General features: G+C 37.9%; 3 protein-coding genes across 5 annotated transcripts; 1 reads left to right on the top strand and 2 right to left on the bottom strand.

Annotated features, from left to right (window-relative positions):
• Positions 1 to 52: 52 nt before the first annotated feature.
• On the top strand, positions 53 to 7,185 carry nat9 (N-acetyltransferase 9). 2 transcript variants are annotated; one of them, XM_080873365.1, is made up of 6 exons: positions 53 to 217; positions 1,160 to 1,269; positions 1,358 to 1,498; positions 1,630 to 1,689; positions 1,857 to 1,951; positions 2,043 to 7,185. In XM_080873365.1, exons 1-6 carry the CDS (start codon positions 141 to 143, stop codon positions 2,190 to 2,192), a joined length of 633 nt encoding a protein of 210 aa, XP_080729491.1. In that variant the 5' UTR covers positions 53 to 140; the 3' UTR covers positions 2,193 to 7,185. The 2 variants fall into 2 exon arrangements, with proteins under 2 accessions (XP_080729491.1, XP_080729492.1); XM_080873366.1 differs by having other exon boundaries at positions 79 to 217; positions 1,141 to 1,269.
• A 151-nt stretch (positions 7,186 to 7,336) lies between these two features.
• lrrc59 (leucine rich repeat containing 59) lies at positions 7,337 to 11,052 on the bottom strand. Of its 2 annotated transcripts, none has more exons than XM_080873364.1 (8): positions 10,887 to 11,052; positions 10,632 to 10,741; positions 10,415 to 10,474; positions 9,897 to 10,055; positions 9,497 to 9,601; positions 9,342 to 9,414; positions 7,927 to 8,118; positions 7,337 to 7,742 (listed from the first exon to the last, which is right to left on the bottom strand). In XM_080873364.1, the coding sequence occupies exons 2-8, from the start codon at positions 10,731 to 10,733 to the stop codon at positions 7,462 to 7,464; spliced, it is 972 nt and encodes a 323-aa protein (XP_080729490.1). In that variant the 5' UTR covers positions 10,734 to 10,741; positions 10,887 to 11,052; the 3' UTR covers positions 7,337 to 7,461. The 2 variants fall into 2 exon arrangements, with proteins under 2 accessions (XP_080729490.1, XP_080729489.1); XM_080873363.1 differs by having other exon boundaries at positions 7,337 to 7,745; positions 10,887 to 11,049.
• Positions 11,053 to 12,597: 1,545 nt separating this feature from the next.
• On the bottom strand, positions 12,598 to 17,822 carry LOC308390381 (uncharacterized protein). The gene is made up of 3 exons (XM_080872327.1): positions 13,257 to 17,822; positions 13,020 to 13,093; positions 12,598 to 12,849 (listed from the first exon to the last, which is right to left on the bottom strand). The coding sequence occupies exons 1-3, from the start codon at positions 13,405 to 13,407 to the stop codon at positions 12,613 to 12,615; spliced, it is 462 nt and encodes a 153-aa protein (XP_080728453.1). The 5' UTR covers positions 13,408 to 17,822; the 3' UTR covers positions 12,598 to 12,612.
• Between the last annotated feature and the right edge of the window lie 892 nt (positions 17,823 to 18,714).

Genomic DNA, 18,714 nt, shown 5'->3' with positions numbered 1-18,714 from the left:
TAATCCTGTCCGGCAGGTGGCGCCTCCTGTCTGTGTGACTCCTGTGCGCAGCTGCAGGAAGCGTGTATGCGGAAGCGGTGTCTGAGCAGAAACGTGGATCGCTTTTAAAGTTATTACAGCTTCATCAGCGGTTTGATGCCATGAAGATAAACGAGAACACTTTACTGGAGGGACACAGAGTCGTGCTGGTTCCTTACAACGTAAACCACGTGCCCAGGTAACGTGAACAGCTGTTAGTGGAAGCGATCCCCGCATCACAGCTGTTTACTGTCCTCTGCCCCTTTTATTCCTCTTCTTATCACCACATTTTGTTACAATGTGTGTGTCTCTTTATGTGACAGTCTTTTAGTGCTAAGTATAAAACATTTGTTTACAATAGCATTTACAACTGCACAAGGAAAGGCAATACAAAGAATAAAGATTAATCCGTTCAGGTCATATTTACTGCTTAATGACACATTATTTGTCTTTAGTAAAGAGTATGTTTTAAGGCAGAGGTATCAAATACGTGGTCTTTCAAAGGCTTTGCGAAGTGTGAAACCTGGAAAAAGGAGGCATAATCTTAGCCTTTTCTCTGCTTTTGCACTATTAACTATTGTGTTGCAACTCGTTAAGATGTATTGCACTATAAGAGTGTTTCTAAACTGGTCATCCCCCTAAATTAATGTTAGAGATAACCTGTCATATAACACTGAAATAAAATGACTGAGCCACACAGTCATGCAGATGTTTTTCTCTGAGTTCTCATTCAGCTCATCGTTTGTTTTTCCATCGGATGCTTCTTTACATGTGAGTGTGGCTGTAAAAGTTAGTTAAATAGTTTGTCATGCAGCAGTTTTATTGACATAGCCAGCTGGAGAACTCCTGAACAGGTTGAGCCAGAAGCAAGATGCATATCTGCCACAGTTGTCTTCTATTATAGCCTTTTTCACAGCAAAATCACAAGTACCTCCCATATCATATCTGTATTAAAACATATAGTTCATAATTACCGTAATTCTGGCAATAATAGATTTTTCTCAACCCATTATTTATTTATTTTTTATTATTACAGCAAATGTTTCAATTTCTGAGTAATTTAGTTTGATCATAGTAACCAGCTGTCTTTGTTATTTCATATTTCCTGGGCGTCTTTATTAGTGAGTTTAACTTCATCCAGGTATCATGAGTGGATGAAGTCTCCGGAGCTGCAGCAGCTGACCGCTTCAGAGCCGCTGACCCTGGATCAGGAGTACGACATGCAGAAGAGCTGGAGGGAAGATGACGACAGTGAGGAGCCGTCAGTAGACATGATAGGAAAGCAATGCCAAGAAAAGCATTTTCATTGTGTTTGTGTGTTTTTATGTTGCCTTTCCAGAGTGCACGTTCATAATTTTGGACAAGCAGCAGTGGGCTGACCCCAGTGTGGAGGAGGAGCAGTGCATGGTGGGAGATGTCAACATCTTCCTGACTGATCCAACAGACCCTTCGCTGGCTGAGCTGGAGATCATGATAGCAGGTTCTTAAAAACATCTATAAGAGAGCAATCAGTGCATTTTTACATGCTCGGTGCAGACTTTTTGTTCAGTTGTTACATTGTTTTGATTCTGTGATAAAGAAGAAGTGTTTTTATTGTTTGTTTTTTAACAGAGCCCAGTTACAGAGGCAAGGGCATCGGAAAGGAGGTGACACGTATGATGATGTGCTATGGTGAGGCAGCCAGAACAGTCTGTCAGACTTTTAAAGATTTCTGTATGGAAATGAAAGATTTTTTCAGCCTTTTTTTAAGTACTGTAGACAGTATAGTACAGTTTTTACATTACATTTGTAAAAAACAGTTATTTTATGGTGGTGATTAGCGTGTTTTCCTCCATCAGGAGTCACCAAACTCGGAGTCAGAAAGTTCCAAGCAAAGATCGGGCTGGAGAACCAGGTCAGCATCACCATGTTCAAGAAGCTCCACTTCCAAGAGGTAACCAGATCCCACTGTGTGGAATTGTGGATATGCTCTATAAAATAAACCTTTTCTTTGGGAATTCAATACAAAGTCTTGCTTGCTGCAGGTGTCGCAGTGTGCAGTGTTTAAAGAGGTGACACTCGAGCTGACGGTAGATGAGTCCGTTCGGACGAAGCTGCTGGACGATGCAGCTCACGTGAAGGAACGAGATTACAGACAGACCTGCAGCAGCGGACCTGAACTGCTCTCACAGTGAGGTTCTATACTGAGCTTCTCACTCACCTTCTAAAGACTTCAGCTTGTGAAGCAGGATGATGTGACAGGATGACATGTGAATCTGAAAACTTGCAACAGAATTCTGTATTCGAGTCACAAGAAATGTTATTTTCTGTCACATAGTGGCAAAAAATTCTGATTATAAGACAAACAGAGGCAGACAAGGACAAAGCCATACCTCATTATACAATTTTAAATAAGGAAATCCAGATTCACAATAGAGTTGAATGGGTTCTTCCTTTTTGGATACGCTTCACCAGGTTTGTGGAATTCGTCTTGGTGGTTTTGGTGTGATCTTGCTGGATGTTGGACTTTGCGGAGGAAAAAACCTGCAAATTGTAACCTGAACACTGTTGAAAAACAAATGCATAGGTGTGAATATGACATCAAACTTTCATCCTCACGTATCAAATCGTGTACTGTAGTCGAGACATTGATTTAACCGTTGTCATCTCCGACCCGAGGAGTAAAATGAAATGAAAGATGCTGTGGCTGATGTTTTTAGTGGAGCTGGTTCACTTTATATTGATTGCGTACCACCTTAGCAAACTAGAAATCACTTGCCAATGCAAAGATTTGTGCTTCTCTATCTATAAACCAAGTTAATATCTTTGGTGTCCTTTGTTTGGAGAAGCTTTACACTTAAAATTGAAAGGTGATGTTTTTATGTTTGGTTCAGTATTTCTATTGACCAGTTCTGACTTTTTGAAACTAAACTTCAAATTGGACCAAACTGATGGTTTTAGTCACCAGCTTTCAGCAGCATTAGGCGCTACTTCTTTTTAATTATTCACTCTGTCCCCAGAATGAAATTAAGAGCTTTTTTCCACTTACTGATGCACAGCCATTAAAAACCACAGCCTAATGTGTTATTTACACATCTCTTATACATTAAAGTCTCATATTCCTCTTAATGTCACATATTTTTCTCAATTTTGTTGCTGAAAACTGGTTGGTGTCAAACATTAAATGCCAGCTGCGGGAGCTTTATTGCCATGTTTATTTTCATACTTCATACTCCTAAATCTCACTGTCCTCCTATTCAGTCAACAATGGACATTCATGAGGTCTTGAGATTCAGGAAAAAGGACTAGATGTTACAGTCCCTGATGCATTGCTTTAGATGGAGAGACTCTTGAGGGATGGCTGTCATGAGGAAAGGCAGCCCAGAAACTTTACCAGCAGTACACATCGTTCTGTGCCTCAACTTTTGGTCTTACCCAGGCTAATCTGCCATTTTCCTTCCTTGGTTAGGTTTAGGGATTAGAGATCTGATCTAGATTATCATTTTAAAGTTTAGGACACATCGTCAGTAGTGGACCTTGGATTCATCGGGTGTTTCGGCCATTATCACTAGACCCCCTCATATAAGGAGGCCCTGCCAGGGTTGATCAGGCCCTAGAGCGTGTCACTGGTTTATGTTAAACTGTTATTTTTCTTCTCCTTTCTTCTGTTTAGTTTCCTACAGTTTATTTTCTATCTATTCACTGCAACTGAGAAATAATACTTACCTCTTTAGCATTTATGGAGCCTAAATTCTTCAAAGGGGTAGAAATGATGATAGAGAGAAGTAACACAAAAGGGACAAGATAGGAGAGAGCAGAGAGGAGAGCCGGAAGGGGGGCGCCCAATCTGGCTTCCCAGACCTCCCCGCCGGATCGGGCTGTACGCTCCACCTCCCCACTGCCTCCCAGAAAAGGGGAGAAGGGCAGAATATAAGATCGTAACTAACAAACTAATTAAAATTTTCCTCTTCTCCTCATCAACTTCAGTTAAGTCGTATCATTACTGTGTGATATTAGCACAAGTGTGATACAAGCTAATGCTAGTCTACACCTTAAGGGAGTTCTGCAGTTAGGTCCATAAGTTTTTGGACATGTCATATTTGTGATTTTTGTCCCTGTACACAACCACAGTGGATTTCATATCAAAGAGCAGAGATGTGATTGAAATGCACGCTTTCATCTGCATCCACCTTCAGTTTCTGCTTCTTTGTGGGTCTTTCGGCCTTCAGTAACTGAAAACCATGCTACACTGGGTTCAGATCATGTGACTGACTGGGCTATTGAAGAATACAATCCAGATGATTCTTAAACTGTCAGGATTTCCTTTTTTATAAAGACATCTGTTGATTGCTGACCTGTGAAAGGTTTTTTCCCCATCAAGTTTAAGACTTGAAATCAACTCCAGATGAACTCCAGATTTATCTGCCTAATTTGTCATTAAATAATGATGGAACAGGCCTCATGGAGCTGTAAAATGGATTACTTCTGAGCCCTTAAAATAGGGAAAAGATATATAGAAATTCCAAAACAGGTGATATAATGTACTTTTTTTTCTCAAAATTACCCTCAAAAAAAGTAATTCTCCCAAAAACATGGACCTAACGAAAAGCAGATTGCATTGTGGCTGCTTGAATGATTGTTCAAGACTGAAATGATTTCTTTCAGTCTTGTTTTGTTAGACTTGAACTGAGAGGTACTTTTTTTTTTTGAAGAATTGCTACATTAACTTCAGTTGTGACACCAAACCTTTAATTGAATTTCCTTCCAACCCTATTTTGGAAAATCTGATTTAGGAAACACGAACCGCCACTAAAGGCACTTTCCACCCATTTTCTTTCTTTTTTTTAAAAACTTATTTGTTGTGGTTTCCCAGACTTCATTCACACAAAATGGTCGTATTAGACAAAAAGCTAATGGATGGCAGCGGCAGCTAAAACGGAACGCTTTGTTGGTCATATTAGGTGGTTTATAGTCTCAGGTTTCAATTGTCCAAGGAGTGCATTCTGAGTAATGTTTGTGGTATTGTTTGCAATTTCTAGCTCGTTTAGTTTAGTTTTAGTCTAGTTTTGGAGAATGGCTCTAACAGCACAGAGTCCTCTGAGGTGTCTTAGTGCAGCTGTAAAAGTGGATCAAGATGTTTTCTTAAACACTAACAATGATCATCAATGGTAACTTGAATATGAGCATTATAGTTCTTTTTTGACCTTCTAAGCTGCATTTCACCACCAAGCCCATCCTGGTGCTTTAACATATAACATACCAAATAATCACATGAGCTCCACCTGTTTGTCACATTGATGTAATAAAGTCAGAAGCTCCAGAGAAGCTACATTCAGGCTCATTACACACTGATTCTCTATTACTTTCTCCATCACCTGAGTACTTTATGTTTCACAACATTTTACAACAACGTTAAACATTTCACCAAACTGCAAAACCCAGGAAGCCAACTATCCAACTTGTTGGGGTTATAACTAAAGAAACGTGTCAGCGTTTACATAAATGACCAGGATGTTGACCATTTCTTCTATTCCATATTGCACCACCTCAACACTATTTTGAATGCTATGCTAAAGCTGAAATACGTCGAATTAGCAGAGGAGAGATGGAACTTAAAAAAAAATGCATAGTACAAGTCCTGCCTTTATTTATTGTCTGCAGCTAATGTCATGAAATGGCAGTGCAGAGACTGAACACTATATTTTACATTAACAAAGACAAAACTAGACCTGAACCTATTGACGGCATTTTCTTGTCACCAAGGTGTTATTCTGTCACAAACAATATATGAGCCAAATATGTTTTGCAGCACATTTAATTATGCCGACAGGAAAATTACACAAAAAAACAGATTTTTTTTTAAAAGGCTTTTTATTTACACTGCTAATTCAATATGCACATTGAACTAGCAGTCTTGGGGGTTAGAAAGACATAGATAGACATGCCACGCTTTTAAAAACAGCACACCACTCTTTCAATAAAGTGAAAATGAATGAAATTCACAACTAAAGATGTTTGAAACAGAATATCTGAATGAGTTTTATTTGTCCTTCACCGCTGCATCTGAATAAAACATTCATTTATTGCGACAGTAGCAAAGCTTGTTTATTGGTAGTCCAGTTTAAAGACAAATTTACAGTTTGTACATTGTTACTGAAAAATTAGGTCTGCGATAAATACTCACAGTTGGGAAGCAGGAAAAATCTATGAAATGATACAATCTGTGCAGGATTTATGAAAAAAAAAGAGTTATCAAGTTTAAAATGACCTGTTGTATTAGAATCATCAGCATTGGCTGAGCTTTAATTTATATCAGAACTGAAATTATTTAGTATTTCTAAATTTGCACATTGAGCTTTCAAGGTAAACGTTTGTTTTCTGATTTGCTGTTTTTTTTTTATTATAAACGCACATAAAGGAAACAGAGCTTTATAGTGAAATGGAAGACATCGAATTCAATCTTGGAAGATGGTTGTTGGGCCACTGGATGGAGGCCATCCTTTCCTATTGATAAAGATCTATGACATTCATACACCATCAAAGTAATGAATTACACTTTATTTATTTGTGCAGACAGATTTCTTGCACGTACTACAGCAGCATTTATTTATTATGCAGAAAAACCGAGATGTGCTGTTGAAATTGCCCTTTTCTTTTATTAAACGGGATTCGATTTGTGGTTAAGCAACTTTACACCGTCAGAAAGGGGATTTTTGCTCTTGTTAAAGATCTGGAAGCAGGAAACAGGATGTACTAAACAAGAGATTTTGCTCTCTGCTGGATAATACCGACACTTTTTCTTAATTACCTCTGATATCTTTGGTATTCGTGTGACTGAAAATGTTTTGCCGGCTGAGGATATAAGCTGTGACAACATAAAATCCACTTCTATCATTTGGACTCCAAAGTGCAAAATTAAGGAGGGTTGACTATATGGCTGGAAAGGCTTTGTATTGACACAGCTTTTACTGCACATGCTCAGACTGCCTAATCTAACACTGGCAAATGGACAACTGTGACTGGCAGCTAACATGTGACTGGTGCAGCACAGACAGGGCCCCCTGACACTTCACTGAACGTCTCTCAAATACAGCCTGTGCTCCGTGTAATGCACAGAAAACAAACCAGCTGGCTGCTGGTCAAAGTGCAAAACATGGTTGACAGGGAGACATTTAAGATGATTACTTCTTCTTCTTTTTTAAAAAACACACTGTAGTACAAAGAGGGTACAAGAGAGACAATTCCATAGGAATTTAAGATGGTTTTCACACCTGTTCCATTGTCATTTATCTGTACAGACCTTTCACCTCCCCAGCATCACAAACATGGTAAGGAGATGCAGGGTTACCCATTTTAATGAGACTCATGATTTCTCATATTTAAAAAACAAACACACAAAATCCCTTGGTTCACAGGTGATAGTGGAAAACCTGGAGCTCTGAGCTTTGATGGAGGCTTGAGTATTTAGTTCTTAGATGTTTGTGTGGATTCGAGAAACTCTTTCGCTGCAGTCGACAGATTCTGCACCAGCTGTCTGAGCACAATCTGCTGCTCTTTGGCCCAGGATAGGCCGTCGTCCACTGCGGCGTTTATCGGCAGACAGAAAGCTTCCTTTTGCAGGTCAGTCAGGTGACAGACAGCGGCGACTCCAGCCAATCCCACAAGCAGCAGGAGGAGGAGCTTGAAGATCAGACCAATGACAGAACGGCAAGGTTTAGGCTTAGACTCCACAGCGACCTTTTTATCTGCTGTAACGAAACACATGCTTGATATCAGAGTGACTCGTCAAACCAGAAATAAAAGATTTTCTGACCACTTTGAGTGATTTGTGCATTTCAAAGAAAAAGGAAAAAAGAAAAGGCCTGTTACAAGCTGAATAAAGTCTTCAAACATAGATACGAATACTTTCTATTTCAATAGATTTACCACCTGCTGCCTGTCCGTTCTTCTTCTTCTTCTCCTCACTTTTCTTCTTCTGTTGCTCTTGTGCAGCCAGTGCTGCCTTCTGAGCATTGTACTCTTTCCTCCTCTTCTCCTTCTCCTCTGCCTTTTCCCGTTTGCGAGCCTCCCTCTCTCTGGCCTCCCTCTCCCTCTGCTTCGCCTCCCTCTTCCTCTCCAGCTCTGATTAAAGGATGAAGGAAATGTGGCCAGAAGAGATGCAATTACACAGATTTATTCTTGCTGGGACATTATAAGCTTGTATTTCAGGGAGCTTTTTCCTGCTGTCCATAAATGAGATGAAGTGCATTTACTTCTTTTCACAGCGGCAACAAGACTCCCATTAACAACGATCCTCTCAGTCTGTTGTTTGCGATACTTTTTCAAATAATCCAGAACAAAAACAACCCATAAAATTATTGTGCGAGTCTGCACTAACCTTTAAATACATTTATCTAACTGAAAACTCAGATTTTTAACAATGATAGATTTGAGTGGTGGAGCAATGCATGACTGAATGAAAGAATTCATGAACACACTTTACAGTAAAGTCGTAAGTATAGTTTTCCTTGTTTCATTTGTCTTGATGTCTGCTTTTTAGATTCATACTATTTAGACTTTTTGTGTTTTAAACCCCCAACTAGGAACATAACATACTTGTGCCTGTGTAAAAATAAACTAGCGTAATAGCAGTCTTATTTTACACATGTAATCATTCTGTGTCACTGCAACTTTTAACCACAATGTTTTAATAGTAAGAACAATATTAATTGTGATAGAATTCACCCTCAAAGTCCCACATTTTCATCAGAATTATTTTTTATTATTCATTCATTTATTATTTATTTTTATTATTATTATTTTTCCTGTTTTATGGGGTTTTTTGTTTTAATAGCACTTCTGTAGTATTAATTCTATAATCCTCCATTTTTATTCAGTCAACATTTTCAAATCCTTTTATAGTCTGTTCCAAGGGCACAATGAGACTCGTGCTTCATTAATGTACATCAATCGGTGTGAATACTAATGGTTGATAACATCTAAGTTTCCTTACTATACGCAGAGCATTTTAAATGTGCGTTTTCATAATTTCTACAACCCTGGATCTCAGTAAGAAATACTTAACTTCACTGTATTCCACTGCATTTGTTTTTTTAAAGCTACAGATGAAGTTTCCGCTACATTTCACACAACTTCAAAAATGTGTTGTTTGTGTGGACGATACACAGGATAAATATGTTCCTGTAACACTTGGGGAGGATATGACCCCACTTTGCAAATCAGTTTCTTTTAATGTATCAAACAGTTTTCTCAACCAAATGCAACAGTATACTTGTTAGTTTAAAATAGCTTTTTTTCTCCTAGTTATTACTTTTTTGAAGTTCTCGAATGATTATGTTGCCTACCTTTTTCTCTTAAAAGTCGTTTCTCTCGAGCATGATCGACCTCCTCCTGAATGGCTCTCATGTGCTGCAGAACCTAAAAAAACCCCACGATCTTTAGTATTGGACGCATTTATGGTAATATCATCAATTTGCTGACTCGTCATTCTCTCTGTCACCTTAGTGGCGCACTGTTTGCACTGTTTCTCATCCAGACAGTCTCCTGCTGCCTTGGCCAGGCCAAGCTCCAGTGGGTTATCCTTTAGGTCCAACCATTTGAGACTCTGAACACAAAGACACACACAGAAAGAGCCAAAACTGAGCTTGGGAACCTCAACAACCACACGCTTCACACCTTGTAATTACAAAGTAAGAAAACAGCAAGTTATCAGCAGCAAAGGTTAACAAAAAAGCAAAGGATTTTTGTTTAGAAACATATACTAGCGTCTTCCGTGGATTTAGGAGATTTACATCCAGTAGGTCAAACTCTGGCTATGAATTTAGCTCTTTATGCTAAGCTAAGGCTGCTGGATGAGGCTAACTTAAACAATGGATGCACATCTATCAAAGAACACCCACCCTGAGCTGAGAGAAGCTCACTGGCAGGTTTGTCAGCTTATTGTTGTACAGGTCTAGATGCTGAAGGTTCACCAGGTTCCCCAGGTCATCTGGGAGACCGGTCAGCTGGTTTTTACTCAGATCCACCTTCACTAGGTGGGTCAGGTTGCAGAATTCTGGCTGCAGGAGGATAACCCAGTCAAAGAGACACACAGCAGTTATAAACATCCCAGCTCATTCATTAAGACATTTGAATGCATGCAGGGTAATTCAACTTGTCGCTCCCAGAGTTTCAGAAAATGTAAGTTACTGAAAATACTTCACTAAAGCAAGAGTGATTACTTTTTAAAACAATGAAAAAGTAACTAAGACAAAGAAATACTTAAAACATTTGAAGATGATCAATTACCTAATAAGATAAAATAATTTTGACCTCTAAAACTTCTCAAACAAACAGTCTTTGCAAGAAATTGTATTATTAAGAGCATCAACTTGATCAAAAACAAACAAAATGTTTAATCTGAGTGTTCAATACTCACAGGAAGGGAGGTAATGTTGTTACAAGATAAGTCCACAACTGTTACTTTGGGGAACAAGGCCTATTGGAAAACATCACATTACAAGTCAAGTTTGACATTAGTGGCAGGTAATTATTTAACAGACATTTTAACCAAGAAACAGAAATGGGAACAAACCACAGCAGAGTAACGGTGAGTGTAAAACTACAGTATGCTTTGAAGCAGCTGAGTAACTTACCAGCTCCCTGACTGGCACCTCAGTGAGATTACACAAGCTCAGGTCCACTTCATTCCCACTGATTTTATCCTTCAGGTTCAACACTTTGCTGTTTTTACTCATCCTGGAGTCTGTGGTGAGTAAACACACATCACAAGGACTGTCACAAAGAAATACTGACATGAGTGGCCAGTTTCTGTAGTTTTTTACTGCAGATACTTCTGAACTAGCAACAGGAAAACCCTGCAATGTGAACATTTTACGCGACCTGCTCACCTGTTTCGACAGCTGCGGCACAACTGTGTTAAAAAGTGAAACACGACGAAAGAGAGCGACGGATTCACCTTGTAAATGTGGTTAAAATGCGTTAGAAGGAGAGCTCTATAAGGCTGGAGAAACTGCTTCTGGCAGCACTGACTGCTTCAATGAAAATCCACGTCACTAACTGAGCGACAATACGGAGATACTGAAGCGAACAGCGCCCCCTGTAGCAACGGAGGAAACAGCGCACTGCAACCAGTGCTATCTTTGATCTTATTCTTAAAAGTCATAATATACTAAATTATAAATGATGAATATGATAATATGAAATTATTAAATAAAATATAAATTGTGAGTAATAATTATAAACAAATTAAAATAGTTAGTGTGTGGGGGCAATAGAAATGGCAGTTATATTTGATGTGTCAATCCATGCTTCTCTTCTTGACATCCCTCAAGTGCAAAAGAACCCAAACTTCAGCATCTTCTCTTAAATTTACATAGATGTGAAATTAAGAGGCTTAAACTGATTGTACAAGAGGAAGCTTTAATGAAAAGTTTTGCAATTGTGCAGCGTTTCTAATGGAAGAATTAATGAAAGAGTCCCTTTAGCGCTGAGCCCAAAGACAAATGATCTACTATATCTTTCACCAGGCATTGCTATTAAATTGAATGTTGAGAAATTCTGTAATTCAGAATTTGTGAAAATTTACATTGTGATTTGTAAATGTAAATTTACAAATAATAAAATTCTACCACCTGCAACTTTTAAAATACAACATCAAGAAATAGCCAGAACCAATGTTTTATCAATGCCAACTTTCTAGAAATTGGCAATAGTCTAACACTGCACCAAATTTAAAATATATTATATAATAAGAAGAAGAAGAAGAAGAAAGAAGAAAAAGTATTTACCATTTTGGATAGCTTACAGCGTGGAGGTAGATCTCTCTGGACTGCACACTCACCCACACACATACACTCAACAGGAACACTTTCCTTAATTCTCTGTGACACACATTTAGACATTGCTCAAATATTTTGGTTCATATTAACATGATAGTAGGACAAAGTTGCTGTCGATTTGTCAGCTGGACATCCATGATGTGATAATGTTTCAATACATCCCAAAGGTGCTAGGTTGATTGGCTGGTTATGTTTGATTGGCTATTTAGACATTTACAACAACAAGCAGTTAAACAAGTGTACCTCATAAAGACCGCTGATTGTACATTCCAATTTCCATTTATTTTATTTTTTTCATTTGATCACCTTTGATACATGCTCCTGGTTGGTTTTTTGGTTGTTATAGAAAGACATAATGACTACGCATTAAAAGAGCATACAGTTGTAAATGTGCACATAAAGCAGCAGTAGCTACATTGTTTTACATTCCCACAGATGAGCTTTTAACTCGATTTGTCAGCTACACTTACAAAACAATAGACTTTAAATAATTCATTGTGTACTTGAAGAATAAACTGAGCATTTCACATCAAAAGAGTGTAATACATACAGTAATGTATAACAGGTCAGTAAATATTAGATGCATCAGATGAGACAAAATTGACCTAACTGGCCTATTCCTTGGTTTAATCAAAAGGAAATGAACTACAGGTGTGAACAAAGACCACACATAAGTACATGTAATCGGCAATATTTATTATTATTATTATTATTATTATTATTATTATTATTATTATTATTGTTGTTGTTGTTATTTCATTGGACTTTAGAGATACTAGTCTTCAGAAGTTCTCCACAATGAAAACATAGTTCCTATAAATACAGTAACTGCTATGATATAGCAAATTAAGAAAACCCTGTTGATGACTTTAACCATTCTGGTCCAGTAGCCGGATTTCTCCTCTTTGCTCTCGTTGCTGTTGAGCAGATTCACAGTTTTCTCAATCTTCTCCAGCTCATCTGAGATCTTTTCCATATCAAATGACACCTCCATCAGTTTGTTGGTGCTACCCTAATGTGGTTTTGTAGAAAGGCAATTAACAAGGTTTTAGGCCATATATGGTCTATTAGTTGCTGCTACATGCAATAAACATTTTTTGCCTTATAATGTAATTTTTTTCTCATTCAGTATAGGGATATATTTCTTCCATGCTTATAATAGCTGTTGTACTTTAATCTAACCTCTTTGGTCACAGGTGGTGCTTCATCAGTAGCTGCATCATAGACAGATGCACAGTGAATGAATTTTGTCATGTCTAAAGGACATACAGAACGCCACATCATTAGAATGATACAAACAATCAGTATATAGTAAGCTCTGAAACAGTCTGAGCTTGTAAACCGTACCTACACATACAAGCCTGCAAGGGTAATAGAGGTTTGTATGATAAGCTTATATGATACTATGGGACAGCATACCTCTAAAAGAGCACTGAAAGTTGGATTTGCGCTGTTTTTCCCCACATCTCTCAGTCAGGCTTTGGTCCTCATTTGTCTCATTGTGTTGGGCTGTTGAGTCTTTCTCAATCAGATACATCACCAACATTGTCTCCAGTAGGCTGAGCAGCATGAGAGCAAAAATTCCAATACAGTAGATTGCTGAGGAGAGCAGACAGCATCAATAAGATGGAGAAGTAAATAATTATTGAGTCTGTAAGCCAGATTAACCAACAGTCTACAGCAGCACATAACCATTTTTTAAAGTTAAAAACTGCTATTGGTATCTACTAAAGAAACATTGTATGAATTTTGCAGTTTTTTAATTTGTATTTTATTCTTTTCCTTTTCAGAGTGCAACATTTTGAGAGTAGAGTATTAAAATCATACAGATATGACTTATTAAGGTTTGCACAACAATTAGCCCTGAAAAATAACAAAAACACTCATATACTGGTAAGTTTGTTTCCTTTATGTGAAATGCCAGGGGATGTATAATTGACATGATTGGACTGCTCAAAGCACTAACTGTATTGGCTGTGTACTGGTATTTTGATGTGATACAGCAGAACTTAACTGAAGTGAAATTAGACTGGAGCACAGAGTGAAGGCCAGAATCCCAGTAATCACAAGGACACATAATGTGTTGAGTCAGCAAAGTTACTTGTTGTTACAGTGAGATGAGCAGCTTGAAGTGTTTTGCGGGTGGATCAGTACATCTTTGGTTGCTTTGGTCATTATTAAAATTAATTGTGTTTTAAAACAAATAGCTCAGTGTTAAAAGATCTCAACTCTGCAGTAAAACTGGTGCACTATGCACAGTCAAACAAAGGATAGATTCAGCTGCATTACCTATAAGTGGAACCTTGTTTGAAGAGCAGGGCAGAATCTCATTGAGAATAAGTTGCATCACTGTGACAGCGAGCAGGACAGTGATCTTAAAGCCGAGTTTTTCGCCACCACTGTCGGAGATCAGGAAAGAAGCCAAGTCCAGAAACAAGAAGAAGAGGACTGGCAGCAAGAAATTGGCAATGTAGAGTACAGATCTCCTCTTCATGGTAATCTGCCAAATTTTATGTCAGGTGGTTATGTTGGATAGAGGTAACTATACATATGCTAACAAGATAGCCACAGAAAGACAAGTAACAATATCAAACATTTTTTTTGCTGCAATAAACAAAGATTATGTGACAATGTGCAGTAGCAAAAAGAATATTATATTCAGTTCAGTTCATTTTTATTTCAAACATGTGACTTCACAATCATTACAAAATATCATTCCATTCTTTTGTTTGAAAAGGAGTATTCAGAAGTATACACGTATTAGTCCCTACCCCCTCAAATTTTACCTCTCATTGATTTAATTTTCTTTTAGCCTTAAATTAAGCAAACAACATATGAAGCAAAAGTAAAGCAAAGACAAAAACAAAACAAACAAATAAACAAATAAACAAAACAAATAAACAAGCCCCACCACAGAATAGTTACTTTCATATAAATGAGGACTGACGGTTTGCAGATTGACAAATTATGAGACAAACAAACTAAAACACTATTACGAGCAACATTACCGCCCTGGGTTAACCCTGTTTTCTTCATTCTTATATTTGTTAAAAATGTGTTTTTGATATTTCATTTTAAACTGGTTTATGTTGTTACTTTCTTTCATTTCTTCTGTTAGACTGTTCCATAATTTAACTCCTGCTATAGAGATAGACAAACTTTTTAAAGTTGTTCTAACACTTTGTATTTTTAAATTCCATTTCCCTCTTAAGTTATACTCACCTTCTCTATCTATAATCAATTTACAGATTTCTTTTGGAAGCATTTTATTTCTTACTTTATATATTATTTGCACTGTTTTAAACTCCACTAAGTCTTGGAATTTAATAGCTTGCATTTTGAAAAATAGTCTATTTGTATGATCCCTGTACCCTGCATTATGTATTAATCTGATGGCCCTTTTCTGTATTATATTTATTTATAAATTATAAATAGCATCTTCTATCTGAGCATCCCTCCCTTGCACAGCTGTTCCCTATACCGTTATAGGAGTCATATACATGCCGCCGCTGCCTCAGTCTGGACTGGCTATATATTTTTGTTGATTGATGCAACTTGTAGTTTGTAGAGATCACCTGCAGATTATTTGCCCTGAGGCCTTCCATCCATCTATTTTGTGCTGTACATTCAGTTATTTTACTTGGTAGTTAACAATGTCTGCTTTCTCTGAGAATCAATGCCGTTTGATCGGTATGTAACTTTGACTTGCAAAGATCTTAGCATTATTCCTGTCACCATTGTTATGCTACATTTAAAGGAACATTTCTGTACACCTACACTCTCTTTTACAAATGAAGTATATATATGAGTAATTTATGTATATTAATAAAGTGACTATCCATCCATTCATCCATTCTCCTCCACTTATTTTTTTCAGGGTTGCGGGGAGGCTGGAGCCAATCCCAGCTGTCACAGGGCTGACACATAGACTCAGACAACTATTCGCTCTCACATTCACACCCGAATTCACACCTATGGGCAATTTAGAGTTTCAAATTAACCTATCCCCACTAACTACATGTCTTTGGACTGAGGAAGCCTGAGTACTCAGAGAGAACCCATGCAAACATGGGGAGAACTCAGGGGAGAACTTCAGTTTTCAGGCCCCTCTTCTGTGGAACCAGCTTCCAGTTTGGATTCAGGAGACAGACACTATCTCTACTTTTAAGATTAGGCTTAAAACTTCTCTTTTCGATAAAGCATATAGTTAGGGCTGGATCAGGTGACCCTGAATCATCCCTATAATGCTGCAATAGGTGTAGGTGGCTGTGGGATTCCTGTGATGCATTGAGTATTTCTTCTTCAGTCACCTTTCTCACTCACTATGTGTTAATAGACCTCTCTGCACTGAATACTACTTGTTTTTAATCTCTGTCTCTCTTCCACAGCATGCCTTTTATCCTGTCTTCCTTCTCTCACCCCAACCGGTCGCAGCAGATGGCCCCGCCCCTCCCTGAGCCTGGTTCTGCCGGAGGTTTCCTCTTGTTAAAAGGGAGTTTTTCCTTCCCACTGTCGCCAGAGTGTGCCCCCCCTTAATAAAGTGTATTTATCTGAAATATATCATTGCTAATTTGAACCAACTAACTTGGCAACAAGCACACTGCATTGCTCTACAACTTACTAAACCGCAGCAGCATGGATAGTGATATCCTTTATTTGCTGTAGAAAGATGAGTCATCATAGTGTGGCTAAAGTATGCAATGTACCCGATTGAAAAACAACTTTTTTATTCTGCTTTTAGCAATACTTACAGTGTAAATAATCGTAGTTTGGTTGAAGCCAAAATGGTTAACAGTTTTGTTGGTGACTGACATGTTGATGAACAGCCACTCGTACTGTGTGTGCATCACCTCACGAGACCACTCTGAGATCAAAGTACTGTTTTCCTGGTAGAATAACAGAATTTCTTTATCTGTAGTGAAATATAAAAATAACTGTGAGCAGTCCAACAAGGAAGGAATACATGTTGTGGTTTCTGATGCTGTGTGCTCATCAGACCATTGAAAACACATGCAAACAAAATGTTATGGGCTCACCAGAGTGCATGATAGACTTCACGGAGAGGTTGCAGCTCTGAATGTCAAAGGGGAATTTGTACACGTGCATCTTGCAGGTGCTTAGCACTACCTGATCATTCCTAAATTCAACCCAACCGTAATTCCTAATGTTGAGATAAGGACTTGGAGAGGCTTTGTCCTTCTCTGTCCTGAGTAACCAATGAGAACAAATTAGATTATGGTAACTAAAAATAGTATATTATCTGTTACGGACTGTAACAAGCTAAGTACACCTACTATGTAAACAAAAAACTCTCATGTATAAGAATGGTATTTTTTTAGTATCTATAGCATAAAACAGCTAACTAGCTACTGGTGGGAGGAGCTTAAATGGAAGATTCATCTAGCCACATCTTAGTTACTCACTGCGCTGCTTTAAACTGCTATGAACTAAAAATAAACTAGGGTGACCAAAGTCTAATTTCTGAAGTTCGAACACATTTTGATATTTTTTAAAATCAGCAGTTACACTGTCTGAAGGCTGCTGCATACAGCAGATACAGCACAGAAGAGAATATTACAGAAGAAAATGACCTGAAAAATATCACTTCTACATTTGAGAGAGATTTCAAGAGGCTTACAAGGTGAGATAGTGGATAGTTAATAATATTATTATTAATAATAAGAAGGATGCTACCGGTAAAAACTTTGAACAAAGAGGACTTAAACAGTTTTGTCTGCAAAGCAGTGATGTCTGACAAAATCACCACATTCAAGACAATGGATGCACTGTGATCATTGCATCATATTCCCTCTTTGTTTTTTGTATGGTGATTCAAAGTTTCAAAGACAAAATTAATGTCTCAGGTAAAGATTGTTTTTTTCTAACCTTTTCATTAGCTATATTTTCTATTCCATTAGCTATTTGATGACTGAAAGGTTACAGCTTGATGAAAATGTATGTTTTCCCTGCAAATTAATCTAAATGTCTCAGGCTTTTGTCATTTCTAAACAATAAATTTCTTTGGTAGTGACTGTTTGTGAATCAGTGAGTGTTTATTAAACTTACATTTCTTCAATAGTTAGATCCGGCATCCACAAAAGCTTGGTTGGAACTAATATATGATCAAGTCCACAGAACTCATTTGGATCCCACCAAATGTGCTCATTGTCCCATCTCTGCACAGAGGAATGAGAAAAAGAGAGACGAGGTACAAGTAGAGGGGAAAAAAAGCGAGGAAAAGATGAAAATGTCATTTTAAAAATAATACTTTTAATTTCACCAATAGAGTGAGAAATTATGTATTTTTAAGAATAGGCTCACCAAATAAACCCAAATGTAAGAAATGAAGGTCTGATCAGTTTCTCTCTGTGAGCAAAGAAATTGAGCAGTGTTACTTCAGGGAGAAGCTGAGCTTTTCTCAGTGCCATCTCACACCATCTGATGGCTAATGGCATACGGTTAATTCAGTTCAATTTTATTTATATAGCTGTAGCTAACTGCCACGACTGATTGGGGGTGAGGGAAGGAAGACAGGACAAAAGACACTCATCCGCAAACCACTGTGCAACCAGAGTCCACCACAACCCCCCGTTCCATGTCTTTTCTGACTTAATCAACAACTTTCCATGTAGTCAGAGAGGGGGGGGGGGGGGGGGGGGGGTGTCGGTCACATACAGATGGAAATGACAGTAATTAATTGACTTAAATTGTCCAGACTGAAATGCAGTATTTAAAAAATTTCCAGCTCCGTGAATGTAGCTGAAAAAGATGGTTTGCTATGATCCTTTTAATCAGCTACAGAGGAAATAACATTAAAAACAAGAGCAGTCATTAAAAATAAACAAAACAGTAAAAATAACTTACCACATCTAGGATG

This window comes from Rhamphochromis sp. 'chilingali', assembly GCF_963969265.1.
Source record: "Rhamphochromis sp. 'chilingali' genome assembly, chromosome: 22".
NCBI classification, from domain to species: domain Eukaryota; kingdom Metazoa; phylum Chordata; class Actinopteri; order Cichliformes; family Cichlidae; genus Rhamphochromis; species Rhamphochromis sp. 'chilingali'.
The sequence above is the reverse complement of the archived record's forward strand: the minus strand, read 5'-3'. Positions and strand labels throughout refer to the sequence as shown.

Excerpts from the sequence above, each read along its gene's own strand:
- LOC308390381 (XM_080872327.1), bottom strand. The coding sequence starts at position 13,407 with ATGCTGCTCAGCCTACTGGAGACAATGTTGGTGATGTATCTGATTGAG. Across the intron at positions 13,094-13,256 it reads CTTTCAGTGCTCTTTTAGAG|ACATGACAAAATTCATTCAC; the intron begins GTATGCTGTCCC and ends TATGTCCTTTAG. Across the intron at positions 12,850-13,019 it reads CACCACCTGTGACCAAAGAG|GGTAGCACCAACAAACTGAT; the intron begins GTTAGATTAAAG and ends AAACCACATTAG.
- lrrc59 (XM_080873363.1), bottom strand. The coding sequence starts at position 10,733 with ATGAGTAAAAACAGCAAAGTGTTGAACCTGAAGGATAAAATCAGTGGG. Across the intron at positions 10,475-10,631 it reads AGGTGCCAGTCAGGGAGCTG|GCCTTGTTCCCCAAAGTAAC; the intron begins GTAAGTTACTCA and ends GTTTTCCAATAG. Across the intron at positions 10,056-10,414 it reads ACAACATTACCTCCCTTCCT|CCAGAATTCTGCAACCTGAC; the intron begins GTGAGTATTGAA and ends ATCCTCCTGCAG.
- nat9 (XM_080873365.1), top strand. The coding sequence starts at position 141 with ATGAAGATAAACGAGAACACTTTACTGGAGGGACACAGAGTCGTGCTG. Across the intron at positions 218-1,159 it reads AACGTAAACCACGTGCCCAG|GTATCATGAGTGGATGAAGT; the intron begins GTAACGTGAACA and ends AACTTCATCCAG. Across the intron at positions 1,270-1,357 it reads CTGGAGGGAAGATGACGACA|AGTGCACGTTCATAATTTTG; the intron begins GTGAGGAGCCGT and ends TTGCCTTTCCAG.